Source organism: Gadus chalcogrammus, chromosome 21, assembly GCF_026213295.1.
Source record: "Gadus chalcogrammus isolate NIFS_2021 chromosome 21, NIFS_Gcha_1.0, whole genome shotgun sequence".
Lineage (NCBI taxonomy): Eukaryota > Metazoa > Chordata > Actinopteri > Gadiformes > Gadidae > Gadus > Gadus chalcogrammus.
In genome coordinates this window covers 16,495,272-16,509,265 of record NC_079432.1, presented here as the reverse complement: position 1 = coordinate 16,509,265, position 13,994 = coordinate 16,495,272, and the positions used below count along the sequence as shown (strand labels likewise).

Below are 13,994 nucleotides of genomic sequence, written 5' to 3'. Positions count from 1 at the left end.
GGTACTCTCTATGTCTCTATGCCTCTGTGTGTCTCTCTGTCTCCTTCAGGGTCATCTCGAATAGAGGGTTCATCTCGAATAGAGGGTTCATCTCTCCGCCGCACCTCAAGCAGGGTGTGAGCAAACAGAGTCCCTTCCTGGCCCTCTCCTCCGACTCCTGGAATACCTTACCCACAAACCCCTGGGTGCTTATCTCCATCACTCTCCCTGCTGTACTAGACTTCATCACCCACAACCCCTCAAATAATTGTTGGTACTTTGGAAAGACATGGATATATGCTGTGAACCTCTGTGTGCTTTGATCTCCTGTAAAACAAATCATGTCATGATGAATAGTACATGTGATAAGACAGGTGTGCAGGGGGAGAGAGGAGAACAGAGAGCCAGCGAGCTGTAAAGAAGGTCCACAATCCCTCAGTCGTGACCATTAGACGCTATGAATGTGTGTGAAAGAGAGAGAAACGCATTAAGAATTAACGCTGGTAAACATGATTATGAAGGAGCCGGGAGAAGCCTTGTATTTAACAACCTCCTGCCCTTGAATGCAGAGGAATCGGTTCATTATTTCACGTTCTCTCTGAGGGAATCGTTATGTAAATCGTTACGTAGTTCTTCACCATACACACTGGTCTTCATCATGTCTGCTAATCAGAACTGTGATGTCATCATGATGTCATTAGGAACTCTGATTGGTCTGTTAGCAACAACTAAAACCAACCACTTCAGTGTGGAGTTGGCCTTTTGAGAATCAAAATTAAAGAGTCTCTTGTCTTCTAATTGGAAGTTTTAAGAATCATTTTAGGAATAGTGTATTTTTACACATACTACATCTACTTTTAATCCACACAAAGACACACATAAACTCACATTATGTTTCCACTATTCTACCATGCTTTAGAATAACATTGTTACATTGGTTCGTTTGAAGAATACTGCATGTGTAGACCCACACAGGTCACTGTGTGGGTTCTCCTACCTCTGAAACCCCTTTGTGTGAAGAGGCAAAAATGAAAACAGAACACAGTGGTGATTATTTAGCCAACTGAACCCATAAATGCTGCATATATAATTAGGCGCTCCTCCACTGGTTCCCTCCCTTCTGGACTACTACTGACTTCTGTTTAGGGTGCCTGGAGAAAATACTTGGGTTAGTTTACACATTTTTCATGTAGTGCCCTCTAAAGGAAAGTCATTTATAATATTTCAAAGGCTGCTTCATTAAAAGCTAAAGTAATAAATGGATTTTGTGAGGGAAGGAACACCAGCAGCTTCTTCAGTGAGTGACGGATTGGTCTTTTTTTCTGTTTGTCGTTTAAAACGCACAATGGAAATACTAGTAGCGTTATGTTGACCCCTGGTGGTAAACATTGAGAATCACATAGTTTAACAGATAAATATTCTTTTTAATAAAGATTAAAAAGCCCAGACGGAATCAATAAGAAAACAATACAATATCTACTAGGAAATCATATATACTTTAATGCCAATATAATACGTTTATTTTCCAATCAAGTAAAACATTTAAGACATATTAAAAATCCATTCCAAAAGATTCACAGAAGTCAAAAAAGCAGTATACTTATATTGGGGATAAAATGACAAGTGATATGCACATAAAATATTTCTTTTCACTCAAAAGCAATCAGTGCTTTGCTCTCCACATCTCTGAGAGAGAGAATCTGACGAAGGCAAACACTGCCTCCAGTCACAATGAAAAGAACAACAAAAAGATGAACAGAATGGTGAAGTGTACAGTCAGTAGCTACATGGAAGTATCTGCAAGTCAATGCCTCGTTGGAATCAGGGCCTCTGAGGCCTGACCTTCCAGTAAGTCTGTTTACGTTCAACACCAAGTGAGGTTAAAAAATGATACTACTTTATTGAAGAGGATTAGGGCCACTCATTAAAAAAAAAAAATCTGACTATATTCTCAGAAATTTGACTTTTTTCTCAGAATTCTGAGATTAAAGTCAGAACTCTGAGAAAAAAGTCAGAAATCTGAGATTAAAGTCAGAATTCTGACTTTTTTCCTCAGAATTCTGAGAATAAAGTCAGAACCTTTTTTGTGTTTGTGGCTCTAATCCTCTTCTGTACAACTGAGTTTAAGTAACAAACGTTTTTTGTTTTTTTTAAGGATCAAAACAGTAAAAGAAAATCATTGAAATACATGGTTTCTCAACAAATTACAGAGCAGCCATCGAGTCAGCAATTGAGGTATATGAACTTGTTCCCATCTTTAGTTTCCATCTGCTGACCTAACCACACCAGAGCAGTTAGGAAGTGAAGTGGCAATTATGTTTTGGCCTTAAGTAGTCTACGCACCAGCTGACGAGCTAGCACCTTTGTGGATAAGTGGACAGCAGAGCAGCCACATTAGAAGAGAGTCCGGAAGAGTGAGAGAATTATTGTGGTCGAGAAGTGGTTTGCATAGAACTTGCCCTTTCTTTTTGTATGAACTTTTTTGTTTGGTTTTCTGTTTTGATTTTGTTTGTATTTATTTATTACAACTTTGTTTCTAGAGGAGGGGGTAAGCACTTTTCGCTTGAGATAGGGCAAGCAGCAACATTGTAATTTGGTGATTTGACAACTGTAACCGAACATGCACTTTCAAAATCAGCAGGGCTTGAACCTGCAAACGGTTACTGGGTCTGTAATCGGTCACCACAAGCTGATTCAGTACACTGAAAAGGTGGGACAACAGAGAGGAAGAGGACAACAGGATTTATGTTTAAGTCCTCTTTCAACGTCTCTTTTGATATCGCAATAAAGATTTTAATTTAATTTGACTTAATGACTTCCAATAGATATCGCCACCTTCCAACCAGAGAAAAGGGGCTGCGACTAAATGCAAATACAAGTATCTTAAGGCATCACGACTTTGTTTCAAAGGCATTCTGAACGTGGTTGTTGGACACGCACACAGACGCCATTTTGGTCCGTGAACAAAAAAGCTAAAGGTTTTTTAGCTTGGCCCAGCTGGGGTAGCTTTAACTAACCTGATTGTGCGGTTTGTTTAAGAATGTTTGATGCATACGTATCAAACCGGGTCAGAATAGTTTCTCCTTCTCTAAACAGAACAACAAGCTGTTAAGACGTAGGTAGAGGTATATCACAATCACAAATGTCTGAAAGATTTCCCTCCCCCAACACCATGGTGAGTTTTCACAATCGCTCAAGGCCCAAGATAACTTGAAGGATGACATAATTGTGTGATTACATCTGCAGCATCCCCCCCCCCCCCCCCTTTAGCTTCTGGTACAATCAATAACGCTGTATCTATAGAGAATGTGCCTTGGTGACCCAATGCTGATGAGCAAACACTAACAGGGAGCGTGAACAGGAGATCGATCAGTAGTTATAGTGAGTACAAAGGTATTGCGAAACAGTGACTTCCATATTTGTAACTGTATGATTCTGTTTTTTCGTACGCGACACTGTAATAGTATATACTTTATACCGATTCAAAAATAAAGAGACCTGCAACGTCTCCATCTTCTGCTGAGTGTGAAATGTAATATTGCAGGCAAATCCTTAAAGAAAAACAATCCATCCTTTAATCTCATCAGTTGCAAAATAAAAGCACTATGATAATATTCATCTTAATAAACATTATTTGAGATGGATCTCTAATGCAAAATTTCTATTAATACAATATTCTATTTTTGTTATTTTTCATGTTAAATGTTAATAATGCCACTCAAGAGAAAAAAACTACAATTGTAGTTTTCTCCAGAGAGAAAGGGGCACCTTCCCCGGACCATGTGACTTGTGATTAGTTAAGGTTGTCAAAATGGCCGGGGGATACCATCATCGTCGTGGAGCTCTAAGATGAGTAAGGAACCCTATTTTGTAATAGGGTCAGACAGACAAACACATAGATAGGCACTCCTTGTGCGTATGAGTAGTACAATCCTATTGGTTATGTCCACCGTCTGCCTCCTCGTCATGGTTGTATTTTAAGATGTAACGAAGAAGAAGTGATGACACAAAATCCTAAGCAAACAAAACCAAAAACAACAGTCATCTTGTTCGTTTTGAAGTGTAAAATGATTTTTCTTTCTTTTAACAGCCTTAAATACACGTCTAGAATACTCCACGTGTTAACTGAGGTCCAACCATAGACTGCATCCATTAACCGCTAACGGTAAGACAGAGTGTAGCCCTATCTGGCACTGCACTGGAGGCTAAAGTTTGGACCGTTCCTCGTCTAGGTCCGAGTGAGGCCTCGTGCCACCAAACGCTTTGATTGGCTGTTTGCTTTAGTTATTCTATTGTCCTCTCTGAATGGCACCTATGAACTCACCAGCAGCAACACAATAAATAGCTGAATGAAGGAGTGTGGAATAGGGGCGGGTGTGGCTGTGTGGGAGGTAGTAAGAAGTTCTGTTGGAATAGTGAATATGAGGTAGGTTTTTGCTGTAAACAAAATCAAAGAGTTTTGCAGTGAAAGTGAAAAAAAGAAATACAATGAAATGAAAAAAAAATAATAACAAAGGTCACCAAATCTGGAGAGCAAGACCAGGGAGAGTGGCAACCCTCAAAACACACAGTCACACACTCCTCAGTAAAACAAATCCTACAGTTCATACAAGGTCATCGACGTAACAAAACCGTAAACAGATCAAATGTACGGCTACGTGTAACTCAAGAGGTAGTTCCTAATATCAGTTTGTGAATGGGTTACACAAGAGAGGTCATCAGCTTGTTCAGTCAGTCTGTGGTGGATGACTTCCAAAATAATAAAATACACTTTTTTTTTGGTTAATTCCCTGAGAACAGTTCATCATCCTGAGAGGAATAGTGGGTAAAAAAAAGTGAAAATACATTATAAAAAAGAAAAGAAAAACAACAACTAAAAAAGCATGTAATTTCCACAGAGATTTCAGTGTGAGTTGTGCTCCTTTGTTTGATGCTTAACCCCTTTTTCTTCTCGACTCTCTTTGTTGTCATGACGCATTGGTGGGATTAGATTTTCTTTTTTCGCACGCACACATTCAAAAAGCTGTACATTCAGACAACTGCAGGGCTGATCCTCCAGCAATAAGTCCCTCTTACTCTGAAAGAGTACGCTAAGCGCCTTCAACAGAAACATCATCCAAACTCTTTGGTACAGATGCATACCTAAAGGTGTTGGTTGTCTACTAGAACTAAGAACACACAAGCAAGTTTGATATCATCATCATCATCATTATCATCATCATATAAAGTCATTGATTTGTCAGAACATTAAGACACAGCTCCGAAGTGACCCATGGGCGTGAAACTTTTGTAAGCAGTTAACCTCAGAGGAACTCTTTCACATTCAATATGGTCAACATGGAGAAGAGTTGTGTTCGTTCACTACTATTATGCGCCACACAAAGCCATTCAAGTTGGAAAAGCAGCTAACTTCTCTGCCACCCGGCCCCTTACATCCATCCTCTCCTCTCTCTCTCTCCCTAGCTGTCATCTGGTAGAAATATATCATAAAATGTTGAGCGTTGGTATCCGCTGACACATCGTAGGCACAGATGGGAGGAATGCACACGGGAAGTTGGCCAGGATCACATGATAGTCGGCAACAGACGGCGCTATGCTTACGACGTAATGGTAATCGCTGTGTTCGCATACGGTGATCTGGCAGCGCTTTGTGGGCTGCTTGTTAAAAGACACCAGAAGTACATTCTCCTTGTCGTCACTACTTGAGCGGTCATACAAATGCACATAATCCCCCAGGATCTCGAGACGCCATCGTTCACGTGGTGTTTTTGAACTGCGAGGAGCGCTCGGCATGTGGTAGAGGTTTGACTGTTGGACTGAGCTCCCTGGCCACACCAGTGACACAAGGCCAGGTGGCACGGTTTTTGGGTGGAACACAAAACAAATCTTTTGTCTCGAACACAGGTAACAGAGGATGATGTATGATTAACTTAGATATCAAATATGATGTTAAGATAGCACCTGTGTTTTACCTTTAACATTGAACTGATAATTATACAAAAAAGCATAATAATTTGTGGTTAGTGTCAAAGGGTCAAAAGGGTTTAGGATTATGATAATTGAAGACATTTTGGGGTAGAATAACTAATGGGTAAATATAGGGCAATAACAATGAGTTTTCTATTTTAAAAGTTATTTTTATAGCTAAGGGGTTAATCAAATGCCCTACGTGTGTGACAAAAGGGCCATATGCAATAAATAGGGCTATACGTTAATTAACTCCTTATATATGAATTACTTAAATGTTAAATATTATTTTACATTATACCTTGTTTGTTTGGGCAAATACTAATGACCTAGTGGTGTGAGTTCAGGGTAATGTTTTTTCTACTAAATATCCAACGTCAAAATTGTATATATGCTAATCGTCAACTGAATTACTGGACAATGTACTCATTTGTGATCTAAACTAGCTGAATAAAATAATTATCTAAAGATGGATCTATCTATGATTATAGTAAACTGGTAGGTTAATAACAACCAAAAATTGAAGAGCACTCAGAATATAGGTTGTGCTAGTATAGCTTGTCACGCATGCACACACGTACGCACACACACACACACACGCACATGCACACACGCACTCACACACACACACGCACTCACACACACACACACACACACACACACACACACACACACACACACACACACACACACACACACACACACACACACACACACACACACACACACACACACACACAAACACGCCCTCTTTGAAACCTTTCAGTTCATCACTGCAACAATCAGTTGGTCCAGTCTATTTTTCTTCTTGTTAGAGGTATGTAGTCAACATTTACAATATGTTTAGACACGTTGGTTTAAGATCCTGCAACAAAAAATAGATAAACGGACAAAGATAACAATTCTTTGGTTGTGAATTGTTTCTAGCCTGAAAAAAGTGAGTCATGTGAACACTTCACATTTCTCTCGTTCTTGCCATTGTGCGCTAAGTGCTGGATTGGATGAACCCGGTGGATTATTGAATGACTTTGGAACGCAACCTGACATAATTTCTGCGTAAAACGAAGGGTTGAGACTAAAATAAAGTGTTTCAAATGGTCGACATCCTAGGTCCAGTGGGAGGCAGAAAAAAGAACACCATTTGAAAAAGAAGAAAACCAAAGACAAACTGTTCCTGCCAAGCTGAAGCGATTCAAGAACACAATTGAGACGCTCAGCAGCTGCCTGCGGTCAACACTCCAGCGACAGTGGTTGCCATAGCTGCACTAGACCTCCCCGCAAGCCAATCACACACGAACACGCATTCAAGCACACATGTTCCCGGTGCGGTGGTTGCCATTACGGCAAGGTCATACATTTTCTTGTTCAAAAAGTAAAATAGAATACATAAATAAAAAAAACAATAAAAACCTCCCAATTTGTTTTCCCAGTTGTGAGGTAGTTGAGGAGGGGGAGGGGCCTGCAGTGTCCTTAGCTGAAGGACTGGAAGGGAGGGAGGCTGGGGGCTCAAATAGGAAGGTCCAGAGGTTTACACTCAGTTAAGGTAGAGGGTTGGGGAGGGCGGTGCAGATTTGGGGGGGGGGGGGGGGGGCGTATGCTTTTTGGGCATATTCAGGATTTCTTGCGTCTCCGGCTGGTGGCGGGGCGCGGCCGCACGCCCGGAGCCCCCTCCGGAGAGTAGGAGTGGGAGGAGGAGGAGGAGGTGGAGGTGGAGGAGACGCCTCCTCGCAAGGAGGAGCCGGGGCGGTGGCCCTCCTCGCCCCTGGCCCGCTGCTCCTCCTGCTGCTCCTCCTGCTGCTCCTCCTGTTGCTCCTCCTCCTGGCCCCCGGGCGGGGCCGAGGTAGAGGCGTGTTCGTCCTGAGATCCGGGGGCCGGCGCCGCCGCCTTGTGGGGACACAGGGCCACCATGTGGGCGATGCTCTGGCAGTAGTGGCACTTCTTTGGCTGGGGGGGCAGCCCGCACTCCTTGGCGTGGTGGTCCAGGCCGCCACAGTTGTAACAGCTGGGAAGAGGGACAGGGGGGAGATAATGCCTTCTTTTAATGAACTTCTTTAGTATTGTATACAAAAGTTAACAAATAAAACAAAAAAACGGCTGTGTTTTTGTGTGTGTGTGTGTGTGTGTGTGTGTGTGTGTGTGTGTGTGTGTGTGTGTGTGTGTGTGTGTGTGTGTGTGTGTGTGTGTGTGTGTGTGTGTGTGTGTGTGTGTGTGTGTGCATGTGTGTGCGTGGGTGTGTTGAGTATCTAAAATATATATATACTATGGTTATACGATGTATAATGAATAATACATCAATCAATGATGTGTATACAATGTTTATCTATTTATGTATCTATCTAAACATATAAATACTATCTTTGTGATGTCTTTTATTCAATTATATGCATTTTAATAACGATATGCTGCACTAGCTGACAGCTACCACTAGATGGGACTATGACACACGATCCTGTTCAAGGTACATGTGGCGGATAACGAAAGTCAATATAGAAAGGAGAGTCCTAAGCCGTTCTCAGTAACTCTCGTTTCTCTTGTTGTCGGATCTTTAAAACCTGAGCGTAAAAATGCGTCTTGATATACCATGCTAGCGACTGTATCAAAAAACCTTGCTTTTTTTACGTTATTAGTAATAGCAGTGATATTATTATTAATACTACAAATAATATGAATAAATAATAATAGTAATTATTATTATTATTATTATCATATCAATTTATAATTGATTATGTTTTATGAAAAAAACACATTTAATCAACAGATGTCATCCATGTACGGTTCATCGTGGACTACTGCAGAGTACAACCGTGGTCCGTGACCTCCTATTGGTTGATGCACAGTCCCATGCGACACCCCCATATCTCTACGTATGCGAGTCCAGAGCCACTCATTCTTCACTGACGTCGTGCTCGACAAGACGTCTCGTCTCCGCTGGCCTCCAGCAGGCGCTGGCTGAGGAAACAATACACCAGCACCCTTGTTCCGGGGCCTGTGAGAGCGTTGAATGGGGCCCGCAAGAGGGCCCGAGGTGGAGGAGCCAGGACACACCAGCACAAAGCTACAGAGGGGCGGGACAGTGAGGGCAGCTCTGTTGGCAGGGCTGTGTTGCTTGTTGTTGTGCTATTGGCTGCTTTGCTGGTTTAGGACAGGCAGAGTTTGATAATGAGACGAGCGCAGTGACATTTTGGATTTCAAAATAAATAGTTTGTCAGGAGTATCTTGTTTACATAAGGACATCTGCCATTATTCTAAATGTTCCTTACAATCAATAAAATATTAAATCATGAAGCTGAATAGGACAGGTCTCAAAGCTTGATTTTTTTTTACAGATCCAGCCAGCGAATAAATCAAATTAACTAATCACAGCCATTGTTCATCGCCATGGTCACTGCTGTAGGAAACGGCGGAAGTAACAGTAGAGTTATGTTTCTGGACACTGTCCAGAAACATCCATAGGGATAAACTACATTCATACAGCTATAATTATCAGACCTTTTATAATCATTACTTATTATCTTATCTTCTATATCTAATAATCATGATCATTCATTCGGCAGTCAGCACTCCAAGCCAATGTCGGAGGTATGGCGGTGTACCGCAACTGTTTTGTTTTGGACACCAACTTTGCCACAAAGAGGAACTCCGTTTCATCCGCCAACTGCCATTCTCAACACTATTTTACAATTGGATTAAATAGAGAATCTCCATTATAAATGAATCCTCCAAACACAAAGGATATTTGGTTAAGGACGGGGCCTAAACCTCTTCACTAGGATATATGAGGTAGAGGGTATGGGTATTATTGAAAAAGCAGCATGTTGGCGTGGTAACTGATCATTTGATTATTTGTGAGGTGCCTAATAAAGGACCATCAAAATGAATGCCAGCAACCTTTAAGCCGCTTTGTTTCTGTCTTCTCGTCTGCTCACTGTGTCTCAAACGGCTCCTCAATACCATAATACCACAATGTCTGAATATATTTACGGATTAAAAGTGTGTTTTTATTTGAAAGGGTGCACTTGCATTATTAAGCTATTATAATATCATTACATCAGTGGCATAAAATGGTCTTAAAATGACAATGATAAAATGTATCTATCACAATTATTTCTTAAAAATTATGTTGTTGTTATGATGACAGGCTAATGATTCCTGAAAACATTAAGCTAGCATCTGTATCCCTCTCCGTTTTTTTTTTCAACACGAGCTTCACAGAAATGCCGGTCAACACAATCCCAAAGTTATTGGCTTTAGTGTTTGATACAGCGCCACTTTGATCAGTTGAACGTCACATGCAGAGGACCCAGGGTTCACTTAATGAACCACCCATGGTACTAACACTGGATCCTTGGAAGCAGATAAATGTTATCTACTGCAACACTCAACGTTGTGGGAATAGAAAATCAACATTTTTGGAAAATGGCCCAGAAGTAAAAGTCAATTTTCCAGTTATAAATATTAAGATTGCATTGAAGATGTAGTTCAAATATAATCCTAACGATCTCCGTTTCTTATTCATAATTTGGCATTTATTGTGGCTTTGCCACAATAGACTGCATTGGAGCTTGATAATAGACACATGAATCTGTAGTCTGGAATCTGTATGGCTCATGCCGATGCAAGTAGCAACCAAACATTATTATTACGTTAAATCAGTATTGTACATGTGGTTGACTATTGTGAGTCAACCACATGTATCAGCGCCTTATACTGCATTAGCTTCCTATTATTAATGTATCGCATCCTAAATCCTCCAGACTTTAATTTCAAGTGAGGACCCAAATGCATCTTGTGTATACCCAGCAGAAGGGATTTAAAAGTAAATTCTTCACAAAGCTTCCCAAAGTGGATCACTTATGTTTTATATTGTTAACCAACCTTTAAATATAGTCTCTTTTCTACAGCTGTGAAGTGAACCCTTTCTTGACTAATGAAAAAAAAAAGGTGCTTTGGTTTTTAGTGCATTGGCTGGAGCAGTCAGTTATGTAACAGTTTGACCAGTAGGGGTCCTCCTAGCATAACAGCAGAGGACCCAAGAGGCAGTCAGAAGGCGACAACAGAGTGAGCTCAAGGCTGAAGGTGACTACGATACAGGAAAGCAAGTGCTTTCTCTGCAGCCATCTGTGAAACCAGGAGAGCTGCACTCATCAGTTCCATCCCCATTGTGAATCAGGGCACTTCCGAAAGGACATTTCTTGTTCAACCCGTTCAAACCGGGGATGGAACGGTGTTGGCTGGATTTCTGCTACAGAGCTGTCATGCCTATATTTATTTGTGACAAACATAGCCCGGGGACTATAAAGCCTTCTTCCTGTATATATATATATATACATATACATATATATATATATATATATATATATATATATATATATATATAGTATATGCCTGAGAAGGATCCTAGCATCTTCTGCCTTGGAATTCTGTGGGATCAGGAGGAGGGCAGCACAGAGCCCTTTCTGCCTCGCCACTCAGCCAGCTCCTGTGTATTTTTCCCTTTCTCTAGCCACCTCCATGCGGCTCCCTCTGACAGATCCGAGCAAAGCACTCTTGGTGATTTTGCGGAGGACAAAGCGACTGATTGAGCCACCGGCGCACAGGGGATTGAAATGCGTACAAACCCAATCTAGCCCCGCGCCCTGTCCCCGCCCTTAATGTTAAAGCTGGCAAATTGACTTAAAATAGTGTGGAGATGGCAGGCCAAGTGCTCCATTCAATACCTTATTATGGCGCAGCATTACCATGGCAACAGGTATGTACTCTGCTAGATTGAATAGATAGAATCTATAATCTCTGCCTTGTACTCATAAATAGCTCACTGCAGTATGGAAGTGCATACAGCTGGCTCTCCTCCTATACCTTTAGGTTACTGCAGGTTTTACTGCTTCGGAGCGCACCACAAATGCTCTCATTTATTCTGCGTTGCTTTCAGGAAATCCAGTTGGCCAGGGCTTGGTCAAATCAAGTTCAGTTTATAAATAACGCCCCACCCCAAATCCGATTGGCCACAGTCAGCAAGGCGTCAATGGCGGGGCAGGTCCATCAGCGCTCCCCAGCACGGCCACTCACCGGTCTCCCTTTGGTTTGCGTTTCTGCAGTAGGACCTTGCCCTTGGGTCTCCTCTCGCTGCCGGCGCAGGGCCCCCCGCCGGGCCCCGTCACCCGCAGGGACTCCAGGCCCTTGGAGGACTTCTTGTAGGTGAACTCCACCTGCTCGCCCTCCTTCAGGCTGCGGAACCCGTCCATCACCAGCTTACTCTGTTGAGGACGGAGAGGGGGGGGAACGTTGAGGAGGACTTCATTGCAACTCTGAAGACTGACTGAGCTCGTCGTGTTTCTGTTTTGAATAAGGAACCGTAGCTCAAAATAGTATATCGTATTATTATTAATATTGTTATTATCATGATTGTTGTGATCCCCAATATCCGAGTGGCTTTGGATAAGGAGTCTGCTCCATATGTATACAATGAGGGGAATTGCAGAGCCCTTGTGGAAAGCTGAATGTTCTGCGTATATTGTAAGGACGAAGGACCTTGTGTCATTATGTGCATGTCTGAGGATTTCATAAAGGAGTAATAAACTCTGTAATGGCAAAAGACAATCCGTTAACATCATTCATTGCAATGTAGTTGTCGAGTCAAACTTAACTGGCTACCAAACGTTTACATTCTAAGAGGGAAATGTGTTAAGCTTAGACTCCTGTTGGACAGAACAGACAAGTAGGGTTTGCACACAGATAGATTAAATTGCAACCAATTAATGAATAACAGCTTTCCAATGGGCTCAGATGACCACATGCACATTGACATTGCAATTTCTCTTGACATTCATGTTGCACACGCACAAAAAAGAAAAACGGAAGAAATCTCATCAGAAAGAGAGGAAATTGAGTTTTAAGTGGCTGAGGCCAATGGCCATGATGGTACCGGCAGAGATGTAGTGAGTGTCTCAAAGTGGGTGCGTCATTGCGTTTAACCTCCCTTTCCCTCTGCTTACCGATAACACACACACCGCCCAAGCCAAACCTCTCCTACGCTTGCACCCGCTCCCCTCAGAACACGACGGCCAGCGGTCCGTGTCGGCGCGGCGGTGGGCGTGATCGATCGACTCTGGCACTGGGCCGGGAACACGATGATGTATGTTTGCATTTATTGTACACAAACGGACGCCAGCGGCGGACACGAACTGCATACTGTGTCGTACCGTACCCTACCCGTCGTGACCTTCTGTGCAGATGACCAAGACAACGACACACACACACCCACACACACACACACACACACACACACACAATGCACAAAACCCTTCTACCTCGCCGCTGTATATCCGGACCTATAAATAACCCTGCAGGACCAGGAAATGCAGTATTGCAGCAGCGGCGCAAGACAGATATGTGGGAGACGTAGGCAGGGGGAGAGGAATGGTGGCCGATAAGAACTACAAGGCCCCCTTTGAGAAGAGAACAGCAGGGAGAAGATGCATGGGGTGATGTATGGAACATGGTACACAGGACGCTTCACAGGGCCAGTGTGTGTGAGACGCCGACTGCAGAGGATACAGCCCAGGAGGGGGGCAGAGTAGAGGAGGGTGGCCCTCATGCAAAAGAAATGATCAAATGTAATTCAGGCAAATCTAACTCACTACGTAGTATAGTCATAGCGTGAAGGATTTCAAAAGAAAATTTGTATTTACCAGGGGACAATTTTTAAAAGGAAATTGAATTTGCATTGAATAATACAGAAATTAGTATGCATGAGTAGTATGCTGAGTGTTAGCCCATATTAGGCTTTATCTAAGGGGTAGTGGAAACATCAATAGAAGACAATCAAATTGTGGAAAATGGTGAGCCTGCCAGCACAAACGAAAATACTATTAATATAGAGGTACTTTGTGGAATAGGAGCCATGTCAAACATTGAAAAAGTAAATTTTATTGTAGCTTGACCTTTGTAGATGAATTGTGTGTTCAATCAATGGTGCTATTACTTCTATATCTACAGTAGATGTCCTGACTAACAGAAACACGTCGTAATAGAGAAAACTCATATTACCG

General features: G+C 42.2%; 1 protein-coding gene across 1 annotated transcript in view; it reads right to left on the bottom strand.

The window, feature by feature from the left end:
- Positions 1-5,734: 5,734 nt before the first annotated feature.
- LOC130374991 (protein lin-28 homolog B-like) overlaps positions 5,735-13,994 on the bottom strand; it is a gene marked incomplete at its 5' end in the record, with an annotated part of 19,173 nt that continues 10,913 nt past the window's right edge. Inside the window, 3 exons of the mRNA XM_056581975.1 lie at positions 5,735-5,804; positions 7,757-7,948; positions 12,013-12,200. Coding sequence (XP_056437950.1) covers positions 5,735-5,804; positions 7,757-7,948; positions 12,013-12,200 — 450 coding nt within the window. The remainder of the gene's footprint in view (positions 5,805-7,756; positions 7,949-12,012; positions 12,201-13,994) is intronic.